The sequence below is a fragment of the Palaemon carinicauda genome, chromosome 40, assembly GCF_036898095.1.
Source record: "Palaemon carinicauda isolate YSFRI2023 chromosome 40, ASM3689809v2, whole genome shotgun sequence".
Taxonomy (NCBI): domain Eukaryota; kingdom Metazoa; phylum Arthropoda; class Malacostraca; order Decapoda; family Palaemonidae; genus Palaemon; species Palaemon carinicauda.
In genome coordinates this window covers 59974225-59993908 of record NC_090764.1, presented here as the reverse complement: position 1 = coordinate 59993908, position 19684 = coordinate 59974225, and the positions used below count along the sequence as shown (strand labels likewise).

The 19684-nt window shown below is 34.1% G+C and overlaps 1 protein-coding gene across 1 annotated transcript in view; it reads right to left on the bottom strand.

The window, feature by feature from the left end:
- AstC (Allatostatin C) overlaps positions 1 to 19684 on the bottom strand; it is a 142954-nt gene that overhangs the window by 6661 nt on the left and 116609 nt on the right. Inside the window, exon 2 of the mRNA XM_068364031.1 lies at positions 174 to 445. Within this exon, the coding sequence (XP_068220132.1) occupies positions 174 to 445 (272 nt within the window). The remainder of the gene's footprint in view (positions 1 to 173; positions 446 to 19684) is intronic.

Here is a 19684-nt window from a genome sequence, read left to right as displayed (position 1 = left end):
TTTCATAGAGCTTACTTTGACTCATTTGGGCTTTGCCATTATCAGACGCTCCTGAATCCTCTATTAAACCGTATGAATAAATTAAGAAACCGTGCATGACCTGGACACCCCAATAACTAAAAAGAAGCCTGCTTTGACTCGCAAAAAGAATTTCAATAGCTTCCTTGACTCACCTGAAGCAAGAGATTGGATTGAAGTAGCACTGATGGTACCGTATCTGTCTCTTCATTGTAGGTATATCTGCTGGCAGGCCAGAGAGAGGAGCAAACATCCTCTTGGCTTTAACTTCTGCGAGGATGGCAGCTTCTTCCTCCGCTTCCTGTGCAGCCTCCTTCTCCCTTGCGCTCTCCTCCTTGGCTCTCTTGAGAGCTGGTTGCTCTCGTAGGTTTTCGCTTAATTCAGAGGCCACGCGGCTTAGGATCAAGTCTTTTAATACTGCTAGCTCCTGCAAACAAAGAAAGACTTGAGAAACTGGGGGGAAAACATCTCGAAATTTCAGGCTACTGTTAACATTTTGTCAAAGCATTTTGAGCCGCAAGTTAATTTTCTGTTTGAACTTCATTTGTTTGAGCAGGTGTTGCCTGATGTTGGAAAAAGTACTCTAAATTTTGTTGCTAGGCTAAAAGCTAAAGATAATGATCGTAATTTCACTGACTTTGATGATCAAATCAGTGGTCAGGTGATTCACATGGTTAATTCAGATGTTTTCAGGAAAACACCTTTAGAAAATAGTAAAGATCTAACATTTGACAAATTTGAAGATATTTAAAGAAATTATTGCAGCATTCGAAACTGGGGAAAATCAACTGGCAGTGATGTCAGTCATTGAATTGCATAAAATTTCTTTTGATAAAAACCTAGGTAGGACGTTAGTTTAACAAATCTAGTACCGATTTCTAAAGAAAACCATGGTAGAAAGATGTATTACTGATATGGTTAATTTGGAAGAAGAAAGTGTTGCCCATCACAAGGTAAAACATATATTAAATGTAAGAGGAGTAATCCTTTTGAAAATATAAATATTACGGCGTGAAATATCAGTTGAAAGTGTTATCTTGAAAACAATTTAATGTTGATTCAATGTGTAATTAATTGTCATATCGAAGACGTTCCAGGAACAATAATGTAAAACTGAAAAACCGAGTGATGTAGAAAGTTGTCTCTTAAAGTCAGTCATATCTAATAAAATGTAAAATATATTTCATAAACAATAATCAACGAAATCAAGCAAAAATTAATATCTTGCCCCAGTAAAGTTAGGTAATAGAAAAGGGACCTAATATCATTTTATCTTATACCATATCTATTCCAGTAATAATTGACATTTTTGTAATTTTACATTGATTTTACTCTCCTTTCCGTAGTCCATAATTGCCTCCTAAAAGGGATTTTTCAGTCACGAATTTCAAAAAATATGATATTAATTGAATACGATTCCTGAGATCCTGATTCCTAATTCAATATTCAAGTATACTGTTTTATTATTTTGGGCATATCTGACACTTTTCTTATGTTGTTCAGTTCTCTTTTCTAGGGCTTTACCAGTTTGACCAATATAGAATTTTTCACAAGCATTGCATAGAATACGATATACACATCCCTTGGTAATGTCACGAGAATTCTGTATTAAGGCTGTATTGTATTGTTACTCTTAAATGCTACATTTACATTGAAATTTTTCAACAGTTGAGGAATTTCTTTAGATTTACTTGTACTGCCTTATTGTAATTCTTTTAAAGAAATTCCTCAACTGTTGAAAAATTTCAACGTAAATGTAACATCTAAGAGTAACAATACAATACCCGCCACCAGAAATGATCCTTTTTGGCAGGTGTCTAATGAGGTTGGATCTCCGCCCAGTTAACACCTGACCTCATCAGCCCAGGTAGCTGGTAAGGGAGTGTCATTATTCTCTAATTCTCTATATGTATGTTCGTAAGTTTACTTTCCCTATAAAATGTAAAGAAACCTCTCTCAATAAATCAGTCCTCTGAAGAAGTATCACGAAACTAGTCAGGACTTATTCGTATATTTCATATTTTCATTTTCCCTGTGGTTCTTCTGCATATATATATATATATATATATATATATATATATATATATATATATATATATATATATATATATATATATATATATATATATATATATATATATATATATATATATAGAGAGAGAGAGAGAGAGAGAGAGAGAGAGAGAGAGAGAGAGAGAGAGAGAGAGAGAGAGAGAGAGAGAGAGTGTTCGTGGTGTACTCTTTTTTGTTTTTCAAAGAAGGAAACAACTTGTGACAAGGAAATTCTGGCTGCTTCTCATTAAAGATAAATCTGTCAGTGGTTCACATTTGGTCTTTTGGGAGACATTTTGTCCACCTGAAGCTGCCGGAAGCACCTGTTTGCACCTTTAACTGTAAGAGGTGGAAAGTGTAGTAGGGTAAGGGCAAAATATAAAATGATAATAATAATAATAATAATAATAATAATAATAATAATAATAATAATAATAATAATAATAATAATAATAATAATAATAACAACGAAAACAACAACATCAATAATAATAATAATAATAATAATAATAATAATAATAATAATAATAATAATAATAATAATAATAATAATAATAATAATGATAATTGTAGCAGTATTAGTAGTATTAGTGATAGTTTTCTTTATTAGAACCTTTCATAATTTTTCTAATCATATAATTTTTCATTGGTGTTGTATTTTTACTGTACGTAAAACTATTTTGGCATTAATTTTTTTTTTATTTATTGTTCAAAATGCAGTAGAAATCATTATAAAAAGCAATGTTTGCGAAGGGCAAGCCAGATTAGCAGAAAATTATAAAACCGAAAAAAAAAAATAAAACTGGATTACCTTTTACAAACATATTTCCTTTATTGAATTTTGAAAAGTAAACAAAAGAACTAAAGGGAGACTAAAGACCTGAAAAATTACTGCTCAATAAGTTTTATTCATAGTGATATAAAAGATATTTACAAAGATCATATTAGAAAGACACCTATACTTTAATCAACCAAGAAAGCAGGCAGGCTTTAGAAGTGGGTATTCAACAACTGACCATATTCATGTAATTAACGAACTAATGGAAAAATCAACAGAATAGGAATATCCACTGTATATGGCATTTACAGAATATGAGAAAGCTTTTGATTCTGTCAAACCTTTAGCAGTAATGAAAGCCCTTCAATAACAAGGAAAAGAAGAATCTTATTTTAGAACACTTGAAGATATCTATAAAGGAAGTACAGCAATCCCAAAAGTACATAAAGATGGGGAGAAAATTCCTTTTGAGAGAAAGAGTTAGATAGGGAGACCCCATCTCCTAAATTATTCATAGCGTGCCTAGATTTTTTTTTTTTTTTTTTTTTTTTTTTTTTTTTTTTTAAGAAATTAGATTGGGAAAATGTAGGAATTAACATTAATGGGGAATACCTTCATAACACAACATTTGCTGATGGCATAGATGTGTTTAGTGAATCTAGGGAGGAATTGCGAAAGATGATACAATATATAGATAGAGAAAGCAGAAATGTAGGACTGAAAATGAATATGAGTAAAACTAAGATTATGTTCAATGAACATGCAGAAAGACAACAAGCCATTGTTAATGAATATTTGTAATTAGGGCAGACACTAGGCTAAGAGTTTCCCTAGATCACGAGACTGAAATTAAAAGAAGGATGAGCATAGGATGGAAATCTTTTTGGTAAACAAAATGAGATTATGAAAAGTAAAATGTCTCTTTCTCTAAAAAACCCATGTCACAGAGGCTATAGCACTACCCAAGACTAGAGAACAATTTTGGAATGTGCTTCTCATAGAGATGCTTACCATAGTTAAAAAGTCTTTTCTAGTATTAACAAGAAGAAAGTACCACTGGATAATTACAGTGCAGAAGTTGACTTTAACTCCTTAAGCTAAGAAGAATTGTTTGATAATCTTAGTGTTGCCAGGTGTATGAAGAGAGGGGAGAATGCAGAAAGAATAGACCAGGCTATTCGGTGTACATGTAGGCAAAGGAAAATGAGATACTGGAGTGATGAGCATTATCTTCACTGAGGTGATGAGAATTATCTTTACTGACATGATGAGTATTATCTTCATTGAGATGATGAGCATTTGTACATTATCTACACTAAGGTGATGAGCATTATATTCACTGTAGTGATGAGCATTACCTTCACTGAGGTGATGAGCATTACCTTCACTGAGATGATGAGCATTTGTACATTATTTACACTAAGGTGATGAGCATTATATTCACTGAGGTGATGATCATTATCTTCACTTTGGTGATGAGCATTTTCCTCACTGTGGTGATGAACATTACCTTCATCGAGGTGATAATGCTCATCACTGAGATGATGAGCGTTATCTTCACTAGTGTGATGAGCATTATCTTCACTGGTGTTATGAGCATTATTTACACGTAGGTGATGAGCATTATATTCATTGAGGTATAAACATTACCTTCACTGAGGTGATGAGCATTATCTTCACTGAGGTGATGAGCATTATCTTCACTGAGGTGATGAACATTATATTCACTGATGTGATGAGCATTATATTCACTGAGGCGATGAGCATTATCTTCACTGAGGCTATGAGCATTACCTTCACCGAGGTGATGTGCATTACCTTCACTGAGGTGATAAGCATTATCTTTACTGAGGTGATGAGCATTAGATTCACTGATGTGAATAGCATTATTTTCACTGAGGTGATAAGCATTATCTGCACTGAGGTGATGAGTGTTATCTTCACTGAGGTGATGAGCATTACCTTTACTGATGAGCATGACCTTCACTGAGGTGATGGGCATTATCATCCCTGAGGTAATGAGCATTACATTCATTGACGTGATGAGCATTACATTCACTGAGGTGCCGAGCACTATTTTTTACTGATGTGCCGAGCATTACATTCACCGAGGTGATGGGCATTATATTAACTGATGTGATGAGCATTATCTTCACTGAGGTGTTGAGCATTACCTTCACTGAGGTAATGAGCATTACCTTCATTTAGTTGATGAGCATTATCTTCACTGAGAGGATGAGCATTATTTTCACTGATGTGATGAGCATTGTCTTCACTGATGTGATGAGCATTATCTTCATTGAAGTGATGAGCATTGTCTTCACTGAGGTGATGAGCATTATCTTCACTGAAGTGATGAACATTATATTCACTGAGGTGAGAAGCATTACCTTCACTGAGGTGATGAGCATCATTTTCACTGAAGTGATGAGCATTTTATTCACTGAGGTGATGAGCTTTAACTTCACTGAAATGATGAGCATTATCTTCACTGAGGTAATGAGCATTACCTTCACTTAGTTGATGAGCATTATCTTCACTGAGAGGATGATCATTATTTTCACTGATGTGATGAGCATTGTCTTCACTGAGGTGATGAGCATTGTCTTCACTGAAGTGATGAGCATTATATTCACTGAGGTGAGAAGCATTACCTTCACCGACGTGATGAGCATTATCTTCACTGAGGTGATGAGCATTATATTAACTGATGTGATGAGCATTATCTTCACTGAGGTGATGAGCATTATCTTCACTGAGGTGATGAGCATTATATTAACTGATGTGATGAGCATTATCTTCACTGAGGTGATGAGCATTATCTTCACTGAGGTGATGAGCAATATATTTACTGAGGTGATGAGCGTTATCTTCACTGAAGGGATGAGCATTATAGTCACTGAGGTGATGAGCATTATCTTCACTGAAGAGATGAGCATTATATTCACTGAGGTGATGAGCATTATTTTCACTGAGGTGATGAGCATTACCTTCGCTGAGGTGATGAGTATTAGCTTCACTAAGATGATGAGCATTACCTTCACTGAGGTGATGAGCATTATCTTTAGTGAGGTGATGAGCATTACTTTCACTGAGGTGCTGAGCATCATCTTCACTGAGGTGATGAGCATTATATTTACTGAGGTGATGAGCATTATCTTCACTGAAGTGATGAGCATTATATTCACTGAGGTGATGAGCATTATCTTCAGTGAGGTGAGAAGCATTACCTTCACAGATGTAATGAGCATTACCTTCACTGAAGTGATGAGCATTACCTTCACTGAGGTGATGAGAATTATCTTCACTGAGGTGATGAACATTATTTTCACTGATGTGATGAGCATTGTCTTCACTGAGGTGATGAATATTATCTTCACTGAGGTGATGAGCATTACCTTCACTGAGGTGATAAGCATTACTTTCACTAAGGTGATGAGCATTATATTCACTGAGGTGATGAGCATTGTCTTCACTGAGGGGATGAGCATTACCCTCACTGAGGTGATGAACATTATCTTCACTGATTTGATGAGCGTTGTCTTCACTGAGGTGATGAGCATTATCTCCACTGAGGTGATGAGCATTATCTTCACTGAGGTGATGAGCATTATATTCACTGAGGTGATGAGCATTGTCTTCACTGAGGGGATGAGCATTATCTCCACTGAGGTGATGAGCATTATCTTCACTGAGGGGAGGAGCATTATCTTCACTGAGGGGATGAGCATTACCTTCACTGAGGTGATGAGCATTATCCCTACTGAGATGATGAGCATCACCTTCACTGAGGTAATGAGCATTATCTTCACTGACGTGATGAGCATTACATTCAATGAAGTGATGAGCATCATCTCCACTGAGGTGATGAGCATTATCTTCACTGAAGTGATGGGCATTATCTTCACTGAGGTAATGAGCATTATCTTCACTGAGGTGATGAGCATTATCTTCACTGATGTGATGAGCATTATCTTCACTGAGGGGAGGAGCATTATCTTCACTGAGGTGATGAGCATTATCTTCACTGAGGTGATGAGCATTATCTTCACTGAGGTATATATATATATATATACTGTATATATATATATATATATATATATATATATATATATATATATATATATATATATATATATACATACATACGTATATATATATATATATATATATAAATATATATATATATATATATATATATACATATATATATATATATATATATATGTATATATATATATATATATATATATATATATATATATATACATATATATATATATATATATATATATATATATATATATATATATGTATATATATATATATATATATATATATATATATATATATATATATATATATATATATATATATATATATATAGAGAGAGAGAGAGAGAGAGAGAGAGAGAGAGAGAGAGAGAGAGATCTTAGTCAAATTTGTTTTATTAGAAATATCCTAATTGCCTTGCAAATCATCGATATATTCTACTCTCGAGAAACCTTTCCATATTTCAGTTAAAGCGAACATTGTTTTCTCAATTTAGTAAAAACATAAAACTGTCCTCTCTATAAAAAGACCTGGTGTTCATTTATCTCAATATTTGTGAAACCCTTTTTATTTAAATGTGATTTTTTTTTTTTTTTTTACTTTTGCCGCAGTTCTGGAAACGACCTCATCTACTTTCTTGGGCTTCTCAAATTCCAATCTCATGGCTTTTCTATATCTCGATTTCTGGTGATCAATTCGAGTCCAGATTTGAATTTGGGAATTGAATTTTCTCAGTCAGGTACGATTTAGGTTAGTGTTTTGTGTACGCACTATTTTTTCACTAAGAATGCTTTAATTATTTGTTTGTGAACATCTTTATATTGCAGCAGACTTTACATTACTTTTTATTCTTAATGACAAAAAAGATATCATCTCCTTCGCCATTGTTTTGGCTCTGCCAAGATTTCAGGATGCCTGAAAATATTAAATCAAACAATCATTTGCCTCTGCCAAGAAGGAGGTTTCAGGTTCATTTTGTCTAATTGTTAATGGGTTTGCACAAGAAATTTAATGTGGAATTTTATGACAATTTTCCGACCCTTTTCTCTAAAACATTATAGATAATTTCATTTGAATATCTACAGCCATCTGTTTATTTTCTTTTTTTTTTTCTTTTTTGGTCAGTGAAATTATGCTCATAGGAGTTGACGTTCGCCTTTGGTCTGAGCTGTCCAAGTTACTCTTCGAATCATCATTGCTATCAATAATTATTTCTTAATCTTTCAGTTTGGTAACAGGGTACCTGGAAATGCTAAAACAAACTTGCACTACTCTCTTAACATATTTTGAAGTAGGTAAATCCTCAGATGACCATTTTTACCAGCGTCTACAGTAGGTACCTGTAAAGCTCAAGCTATTTGATGTTGAATCACTTTAACCTTTGTAAGCGTAGGATTTAGCTACCGATGTGTTGCTAAAACTATTAAAGCCTGATATTACTATAATTGATATTACAATGACTAAAATTCGCACTAGGCTACATCTGAAAACTTAAAAGGTTACATTATGGCCTTAAACTATCATTGTTGTAATGACGTTGTTTCAGGTTAAGTGACAAAATTTCATTTTTATCGTTGTTTTATTTACTGTTTTCACACCAGTGCAAGTCAAGCTTTCACCTTTCTCCATTGATAATGGAGTCATATTTTATGGCAGTTATTATCATTTATTCAGTATAGAACATTGAATCAATGGCTAATAATGTTGTCTAAGATGCCATTTTGGGAAGGCTATAATGTCAAAATATTGTATAGACACACTGGCTAAGGCAATCTTTTGAGACAGCCTGGCAGTGACTTCAAAACGTCAACATATGATTTTCCATCTTGAGCACTACAATAATGGGAAAAAGTAAGTAAAAAAAAAATTTTTCTGAAGTGCAATAAAAGTTGAAATTTTGACACGTATCCCTAAACCTGAACTGATTTCCTGTTGACTTTCTTTACTTATTTTCCGTATCAGCCGTGCTATCTTTGTAGCTTCCTTTCCAAATCCTACTCACGCAATCTATTCGCCCACCCAATTTCCTTTTGCTTCTTAACTCTGTCAGTCTTCCATTCTCTCAAATCTGACAGAGTAGTCCAGCCTTTTCTTATAGGTTAGTCTTTGATCCCTCTCTGGCATGAAAGTTCAAGGGTGAATCCAATTTTTATTACCTTCAGCTGGGTAATACGCAGCAGGATTAATCCTGATACGCAGATCGTGAAAAAAATGTCCCGCTAACATAAGGTCAACCTAGCTTGATTGCAATAACAATAATAACAATTGTGCAAAGGGGGGTTGGGGGGGTTGGGGTTAGTTGAGCTATTTGGTGGCTGACATGGAGGAATGAGTGCCAGGAGATCGGATGGCCATTAAGTGCTGAGTCTATAGTTGCTGCCATTTGTTTTATCCTCATCTTCGTATAACGCCATTTCATATGACTTCTCACTTTCTTCCTCTTTTGTCATGAACTATGCTATCTACGTTACCCGCCTTTTGCTATTACTATTCCCTATTATTCATATTAACATCAGTGTCCTATTATTTTCTGCTATCATTGCTATACCTCCATTGCTCTGATATTATTATTATTATTATTATTATTATTATTATTATTATTATTATTATTATTATTATTAGCTAAGCCACAGCCCTCGTTGGAAAAGAAAGATACTACAAGCCCAAGGGCTCCAATAGCGAAAAATAAGGAAATAAGGAAATAAATAAACGATCTGAGAAACATTAAAAAAAAAAACAGTAACAGCATCAATACATATATGCTATATATAAACTATAAAAAGAATTATGTCAGCCAGTTCAACATTAAAACATTTGCTACAACTACGTACCTTTGAAGTTCTACCGATTCAACTACCTGATTAGTAAGCACATTCCACAACTTGGTCACAGCTGGAATAAAACTTCTAGAATACTGTGTAGTATTGAGCCTCATGATGGAGAAGGCCTGACTATTAGAAGTAACTGCCTGCCTAGTATTACGAACAGGATGGAACTGTCCGCGAAGATCTGACTGTTAAGGATGATCAGAATTATAAAAAATCTTATGTAACATGCATAACTTACTAATTGAACGACGGTGCCAGAGATTAACATCTAGATCAGGAATAAGAAATTTAATAGACCTTAAGTTCCTGTCCAACAAATCAAGATGAGAAAAGGCAGCTGAAGACCAGACAGGAGAACAATACTCGAAACAAAGTAGAATGAAAGAATTAAAACACTTCTTCGGAATAGATTGATCAGTGAAAATCTTAAAAGACTTTTTCAAAAAGTAATTTTTTTGTGCAATTGAAGAAGACACAGACTTAGGTTTCTTGAAAGTAAATTTGCTGTCGAGAATCACAGCTAAGATCTTAAAAGTCATAGAGAGTTAAAGAAACATTATCAATGCTGAGATCTGGATGTTGAGGAGCAACTGTCCTTGACGTACTTACGATCATCCTTTGAGTTTTGTTAGGATTTAACTTCATATCCCATAATTTGCACCATGCACTAATTTTAGTTAGATCTCTATCAACAGATTCAGCCATCCCAGATGTAAGTTTAGCTAGATCTCTATTTAGGGATTCAGCCACCCCAAATCTACATTCAGGAGACGGAATTGATACCGAGAGTGTAGCATCATCTGCATATGCAACGATCTTCTTTTCTAGGCCAAACCACATGTCATATGTATAGTATACAGTATGAAAACTAATGGGCTAAGAACACTACCCTAAAAAACACCAGACATCACATTCCTATACTTACTATGGTGTCTATCAACAATAGCTCTTTGTAATCTATTATTTATAAATTCAATAATGATGCCAAGAAAAGACCTACACACACCCAACTGTTTGAGTTTGAAAACAAGGGACTCATTATTAACCCGGTCAAAAGCACCATTAAAATGACGGCCAATCACACGAACTTCCTGACCACAATCCAGGGATTTCTGTAAAGCATTGGAGATTGTAAGAGGGGGATCATATGCTCCAAGGCCCCTACGAAAGCCAAATTGCAAAATAGGGAACAGATGAGTACCTTCAGGAAACCTATTTAGACGTGTTGACAAAAGACGTTCAAATTCTTTGGATTATATGGGAGTTATGGATATTGGGCGGTAGTCAGTTGGACTTGAGCTACCACAAACACATTTTCATGGTGGAGTAACATTAACAATTCTCCAACAAGTGCTGAAATCTTCTCTTCTTGCTAACTTGCACAAAATAACAGATAATTTGGGAGCTAAGAAATCTGGAGTATTTATGAAAAACAAAGGAAAAATACCATTTTGGGTCTACTCCTCCATAAGCATCAAGGTCCATCAAGAGAGCTAGAATTCCACGAGAACAGAAAGCTAAACTTGCTAGTTTAGCCTCAGGAAAACAGGAATTAGGAAGAACAAGTTTCTCTTTACTCTGCTCACTGTCAAACACATCAGTCATGTACACCAAAGAGTGCAGATTTAAAGGTAGCTCCTCCTCTTATGTTCCTGGGTTGTACCAGAAAGGGTTTCTTTTATGAATGAATTGTATTCCTTGCAGTTGAAGCATAAACTCTCCGAGCAAAAGCTCTAAGCTGTGTATAGTTATTCCAAGTCAAATCTGATCTGTTACCATCCCAAAGATAAGCCTCCTTCTTCTCCAAATAAGCACTTATACAATCATCATTTAACCATGATTTGTCTTTCGCTTGGTACCTTAGCATACGAGAAGGGATACACCTATCAATTATGTTGACTAGATTCTTATTCAAAGGAACAACAGGATCAACACTATTATACAATTATAACAAATTCAAGGCAAAAAGATTACATAAAATGCCATTCCAGTCTGCTTGAGATTTTGTATATATCTTACATGAGTATGATACTTCAGGACAGGCTGCTCAATCTTCACTACTAATGAAATCAAGGCATGATCAGATATCATTATTAACAACCTTACAATTTGCAGGTTACCGTCGGACCGACCAAGGGAAAGGCCCGTGCCAACAAGAAGTGTTGGCTTTGATATACTACGAACGAACGAACGATCAGATATCCCAACTGGAGAACACAACCTTACTTGTTATAACACGAAGGGAGTCAGCGTATACATGGTCCAAGCAGTTACCAGACTTGTGAGTAGCTTCATTTATGATTCAGAGGCAAAGTCCAAAGTTCTTAAGCCATGTCGATCAGTAGGCGAAACAGAATTTAACCACACCCTATGTTGAGCATTGAAATCTCCAACAAAAAGAAAAGAGGCCTTTTTGTCCTCTTCTTGCATCTTAGCCATAATGATAAGAAGACAGTTTAAGATAAAATCATCAATGTCTCGATTCCGGTAGAACGAACAAAAATAGAAATTGTTATGCTTGCCACAAACATTTATTACCTGTACTCATGCAATCCACATTCATAGCAGGAATTATGAGAAGCACAGTCCTAATATACAACTACATTTCCCTGGCCTATAAATGGCATCCCGTTTCAAATTCAAAATTATTCGCTTCCTCAACCAGTAATAAAGAGCTCAGATGAGTGCTTCATATGAGAAACCAACGTTTCTGAGTGCAAAAGAATATCATACTGTCTTGACGTAACTGTAAGGTCTTGAATATTTGCATGAAAACCACGAATATTGCAATCTAGTAGATGATACTGACGAAGTCTATTACGTATTGGTTCAGCATTTGACAATAAAAAAGATACATCATACATGAAAAGTACATTAACAATAATGATAATGGAAACAATATGTTCAGAAAAATAAATGAGTGATTAAACCCATACACTGTAGACAAAAAGTCGGGAAACTGGTCAACATGGCGGAGCCGATACACCATACAAGGCTAAGCACCCTCCAGAATAGCCACTTCAAGTATAGGGATGCTTTTGAAAATAAAGAGAAACAGACAAGGAAGAGACAACCTCTCGATAAACCACAAGGCATCCATGGTCCTTCTGTTAAGCCTGCCCAACACACTATTTAAAAACAAGAGGAAGGAAAAAAAGATAGAATAGTGTGCCCTAGTGTACCCTAAAGCAAGAGAATTCTAACCCAAGACAGTGGAAGAATCAAGATACAAAGGCTATGGCACTACCCAAGACTGGAGAACAATGGTTTGATTTTGGAGTGTCCTTCTCCTAGATGAGCTGCTTTCCATAGCTAAAGAATCTCTTCTACCCTTACCAAGAGAAAAGTAGGTGAAGAAGAATTTTTTAGTAATCTCGATGTTGTCAAGTGTATGAGGACACAGGAGAGTGTGTGAAGATTAGAGCAGACTATTCTGTGTATATATAAGCAAAAGAAAAATAAGCCGTGACCAGTGAGAGGGGTCCAATGTAGTACATCAGGCTAGTCAAAGGACTCAAAATCTCTTTAGAGGTAGTATCTCACCGGGTGACTGGTACCCTGGCCAGTCTACTACCTTTTTCTTGTTCAATTTTCCTTTTCAATAACTTTTATTTATTTATCGCTTCCCTTTTTATCAGACGCCTTACTAATTTTACCCTCAAGTTTTCATCCCATCACTAATTTTATTCATATTTCTAGACGAATGCAAGTTTAATTTCTAACAATCATGTAACTATCTTTATTTGTCAAATTTTCGTCACACATATTGGCATACAGTTTTCTTTGGCAAATAGCTGCTTGTGAGTGCAAGGATTGACCTTTAATTTGGGAAGGATTCATAATTTATTTTTCCCCCTTTTTTTGTAAGTTTGATTTGATCGCTGTTGCCGTGACTGTCAGAAAGTTCTCAACAATTAAATATACTTTCTTTTTATACCCTTCAGTTTTTGTATTTGATTTAGAAATTACTATTGTTAAACTATTGTCGTAACACTCATTTCTCTCTCTCTCTCTCTCTCTCTCTCTCTCTCTCTCTCTCTCTCTCTCTCTCTCTCTCTCTCTCTCTCTCTCTGTTCAAGAATGAAATAAAATTAATATTGTAACCACGTTAGCATGAAAGTTATGTATATCATTACCAACTACGGTTACCAAAATCGATTTCGCCTCTCTTTTATAAAAACATTGCAAATGTAGACTCTAACATCAAACATAACTTTGTGCATCATTGTCCCATTGTAGAAGGAATAGATATCCCGCTTTGTTCACCTCTCGTTCTCTCCTGCATTTTAGTAAAAAAAATAAGTAAATAAAGTAAGAGAGAAAGAAAGAAAAAGAATTACGTAGACCGAGTATCTTACGCTCTCCACTATCCATTTTGGAGCAGAGTATCTTCAGTCTTCATCTATCTTCTCTCCTCATCTCAAAGGCGTCAGCCACTGGCAACCCATTGAATCTTGGTCCTAATTTTCAATCTCGCCCCAACAAACAGTTTTTCCTCATTGCAGCTTTCTTGGCTCTCCCCCTTCTCTTATTGCCCAATTGTAAGATTAAATTACCTTTATTTTGTAATGCTTGAGAAGTACAGTTAGAATCAAAAGAACGCCGACACTCAGGGGAAATCTTTCGTCAGATGTCTCTAGTGTTCCCATGACAAAACAGACAACGAGTTGCTCCTCTTACTACTGCTAAGAAATGGGCGGAGCCTTCTCCAACCTTGGTGAATCAAAAACAGTAAACGGCTGTCTTTGTTAGCACAAGCGTTGAAATGTTACAAATCGAGTCGTCATATTTCATTCTCAGTTATCATTTGACGTCTCAAATATCCGCTACAAATACTGAATACACAAACACACACACACACACACACACACACACACATATATATATATATATATATATATATATATATATATAAATATTTATATATATATATATATATATATATATATATATATATATATATATATATATATATATATATATGTATATATATATATAGATACATATATATATATATATATAGATACACATATATATATATATATATATATATATATATATATATATATATATATATATATATATATATATATATATATATATATATATATATATATATAAGTATGGAGACAGGAGCAATTACTCAAGCATAAACATATTGGAGTAGGGAGACGCGTTCTGTTTTTTTATATCCATTTATTTGCGCCGACGTTTCGTATCAGCTTGATACATTTTCCAGGCTGAAACAATTAAAAATCAATTGTGTATAAGTAAAATGATACACACAACGTTTACCAACACCAAAATTAAAAAGCTTTTTAATAAATTAAGAATAAAAACTGAGTAAAAACAGAAACACAGAACAACAGTGAAAGGGTTTGGAGCGAATATAGAGAAACAAATTAATTCAGTAATAATTATAATAATAATAATAATAGAAAAATATATCATAATAATAATAATAATAATAATAATAATAATAATAATAATAGAACGAAAAAGACACCTACCCACAGCGGTAGCGTAAAGAGAACTGACATGAAAAATTGTTATGGAAGGGAGTGTAAACAAAACAACAGGTAATTAGGCAATAAACAATTGGGTGGAAGACAACTGGTGGTTGAGAGAAGGTACAGTTAACTTAATCATTATTGATTCAAGGGTGGTTAGTTCGTCTATATGTCGGGTTCTTCCTATTATATTAAAATGACTGGTATCTATGTGTGTTTTGCAAATTTTACTGTGATTTCTTATGTTAGATTGTTCTGGATTTGATAGTCGACAACCCGTTCTATAGCTAATTCCCTGATGAGAGGAAATTCGGACTTTTAGCAGCCTCCTGGTGCAACCGATGTAAGTGCCAAGATCACATCTGGGACAATTATACTTATAAACGACACCGGAGGCAAACAGGGGGCTGATCTTATCTTTGACTTGGAAGAGTGAGCCGATAGTTCGGGGGTTTATGGGAATGAGTTTTAAATTAAGGGCAGGCAATTGCTCACTGAATAGGTTAATGCATTTTTTCCTAAATTTATTATTATGGAGAAAGGGAAATCTAGCAAACATACGGAGCTTGGGGACATTGTGGACTATTGGGGTTGGATTGAATTTCAGATTAAGTAGCTTATTAAGGGATCTATGAAAAATTGCTGGAGGGAAATAATTATCCTTAAAGTAATCAGCAAGGAAAGTCACTTCAGTATGAAAGGTAGACCAGTTTGATGTCAGATTAATGGCTCTATGGAGGAGAGTTGACACGGAATTCAGTTTAAAGTTAAAAAAACATGAGCTATAAAAATTGGTCCCCAGGCCAGTAAAGGTGCTCTTTCTATAAATACCATTATGAAAGCCAGACTCGTCCTTGGATATCCTCACATCAAGGAACGGAAGTGAATTCTGTGTCTCTGTTTCAACCGTAAATCTAATGTTATGGTGTTGGTTGTTTAAAAACTCAAGAAAGGTATCAGCATGGTAATTACATCTGAACAAGGCGAAAGTGTCATCTATGTAGCGTCTATAAAAGAGTGGGCGGAAATTAGGTGGGCATGCATTAACCTATTCAGTGAGCAATTGCCTGCCCTTAATTTAAAACTCATTCCCATAAACCCCCGAACTATCGGCTCACTCTTCCAAGTCAAAGATAAGATCAGCCCCCTGTTTGCCTCCGGTGTCGTTTATAAGTATAATTGTCCCAGATGTGATCTTGGCACTTACATCGGTTGCACCAGGAGGCTGCTAAAAGTCCGAATTTCCTCTCATCAGGGAATTAGCTATAGAACGGGTTGTCGACTATCAAATCCAGAACAATCTAACATAAGAAATCACAGTAAAATTTGCAAAACACACATAGATACCAGTCATTTTAATATAATAGGAAGAACCCGACATATAGACGAACTAACCACCCTTGAATCAATAATGATTAAGTTAACTGTACCTTCTCTCAACCACCAGTCGTCTTCCACCCAATTGTTTATTGCCTAATTACCTGTTGTTTTGTTTACACTCCCTTCCATAACAATTTTTCATGTCAGTTCTCTTTACGCTACCGCTGTGGGTAGGTGTCTTTTTCGTTCTATTATTATTATTATTATTATTATTATTATTATTATTATTATTATTATTATTATTATTATTATTATGATATATTTTTCTATTATTATTATTATAATTATTATTGAATTAATTTGTTTCTCTATATTCGCTCCAAACCCTTTCACTGTTGTTCTGTTTCTGTTTTTACTCTGTTTTTATTCTTAATTTATTAAAAAGCTTTTTAATTTTGGTGTTGGTAAACGTTGTGTGTATCTTTTTACTTATACACAATTGATTTTTAATTGTTTCAGCCTGGAAAATGTATCAAGCTGATACGAAACGTCGGCGCAAATAAATGGATATAAAAAAAACAGAACGCGTCTCCCTACTCCAATATGTTTATATATACATACATACATATATATATATATATATATATATATATATATATATATATATATATATATATATATATATATATATATATATACATGTATATATATATATACATGTATATATATATATATATATATATATATATATATATATATATATATATATATATATATATATATATATATATATATATATATATATTATGAACCCACAAAATCATGTAGAAAACATTGGAGTGTCATAGCTAAACAATTCCCTCCGTTAACAGCTATATTTGATTATTTTAAAATTAGTCCTGTTCAAGTTACCGATGAACGAAAAAAGTAATATCAGTTATGTTTCTATGTTAAAAAAAATATTAATAAAAAACACCATACATGAGTTATACCCACATAAAGGACGTTCAGAGAGAGAGAGAGAGAGAGAGAGAGAGAGAGAGAGAGAGAGAGAGAGAGAGAGAGAGAGAGAGATCAAATGGTTTGAGCTTACTCTAGTTAATGAAGTAATGTAACAACACATAAACTCCCTTTTAGACATTTATACATATCAAAATATTGTTTGTCCATATTATGCAATGTTTCCAATAGAAATTATTATATTATGCTCCCAAAAGCTTATCGTTATTTTTCAGATGATAAACTGACTGCTAAAAACTACTTACAGCTTATAGATATTCATTGAATGTAACATATCGTAATACGTGAGGATACTTTATTGTAAAATATTTTCCAAATTATTCAGATTCAGGGGTATGCGCCGTTTCAGTCTTTAGACTCTAAGCCACTTTATTTTACATTCCCATTGTTGAGCTTTGTCATCTCACCGTCTGCAATCTTGACCTTGAAGGATTAGCATTGCCATTTGAACTAAAATCTTAAACATATATAGTAAAATCTTTACTACATTGCTAATTCAATCTTTATCGTAAGTGCTTTATTCACTTGATAATTATCGAAACTAAATGGCAAAATTGGAGATAGTTATTACAGGATATAAATAACGGGATTATTTTGTTAGAATCAAATGCTTATCCAAATAATGGGTGATTTTGGGGGAAAATAACTATAATTCCTTCTGGGCGTTTGGAGAATTTGCTTCCTTAAGGATCCGTATACCAACATTTGTCCGGCGGCATATAGTTTGATCATTATATTTTATACTCCTCTATATACGTTAAATGCTCTGTAGGACAATTTAACCAGCTGCTTTAAAATCGACTAAGATATTTTCGTTGACTGGAATAATGATAGAGGAATGGGATATATATTGTATAAAAATCTGAGGGGCACCACTTATTCGTGGAAGCATGCTTCACAATGCATTTTTTTTTTTACTTCGATGAAGATTGTAAAAACTAAGATAGAGGAAAATGAAATACAGATCTTCAAATGCCTTATTCCGGAATCCAGCTAATAAATATCTTGTTTTGGTGTCAAACAAATATCAAATAGTTCCAAGTTGGAATGGTCAAGTGAAAGTTTCTGCTGGCACTTGGGAGAGATTTCTTTTATGGAGGCACAGTGAGAAGCTAAGAACCAAAGTTGACGCCCTAAGACGAGCACCGAGGCAGAAGGGCATTAATTTTAAAGATAATATTTATAAATAAATGAATAAATAATGATAGAAAGAAACACAAATATTAGATAATGAATCAGGGGATGCAGGAAGAAGCTCCGGAAAAAAAAAACTAAAGAATGAGAGAAAATATTTAGGAATCCATGAGTATCGCTCCTCAGCTGTATAAGTTAGTGATTAAAAGGACAATCAAACTTTTATTTCCGAGATATTTTAATATTTGGTTTTTCCTTTCCCCTACTCATGGCACCAGCTGTAGAAATTGTGGTTTAACTACTACCCTGATAGGCTGACGAACTGGTATGGATAGCTTTTGCTCAAACAACCCGAACTAGAGCTTCACGGAGAGTAATGCATTTTTCGCTTGTTAAGCGCCCATCTACCTTGTGTAATTTACCCGGTCAAGAGACCTACATCTAGCACCCCATAGCTGGGCTAATTTGGGCACTTGATCACTGTAAAAAAGGACTTTATCATACAAAGCTAAGCCTATTTGAATCAAGATTATAAGACATTTGTGCATCAAATTGATAAGAAGTTGATCTCAAAGCTGTTTAATTTCTCAAGATAAAGCTACCAGCAATTATATAATCATTGATACCTTACAATCAGGGTATTAGAATGGGGAATCATTTCGTGCTTATGCCATCTATTCGTGTATATTTTCAGGAAAAATTATAAGAGAATTCATTTTGGGAAAATAGGTATATCATAGTTTCATGACAAAATTTCTGAAAATTACGTCGTTCTGAGACTATGATTTGTCAATAAAACAAATTTTTTAAACCCTTTGCCAGAATGTGATAGCTTCCTCATCTACCTCAATATAAGTTATTTTCGATTCAAAATAATAAATTCTGATTGTATTCAAGGTGCTTTGCAGTCATCAGTATCTATTATATCCATCATCGATTATTATCTATTATGCAAAGTTAATACTTAAATT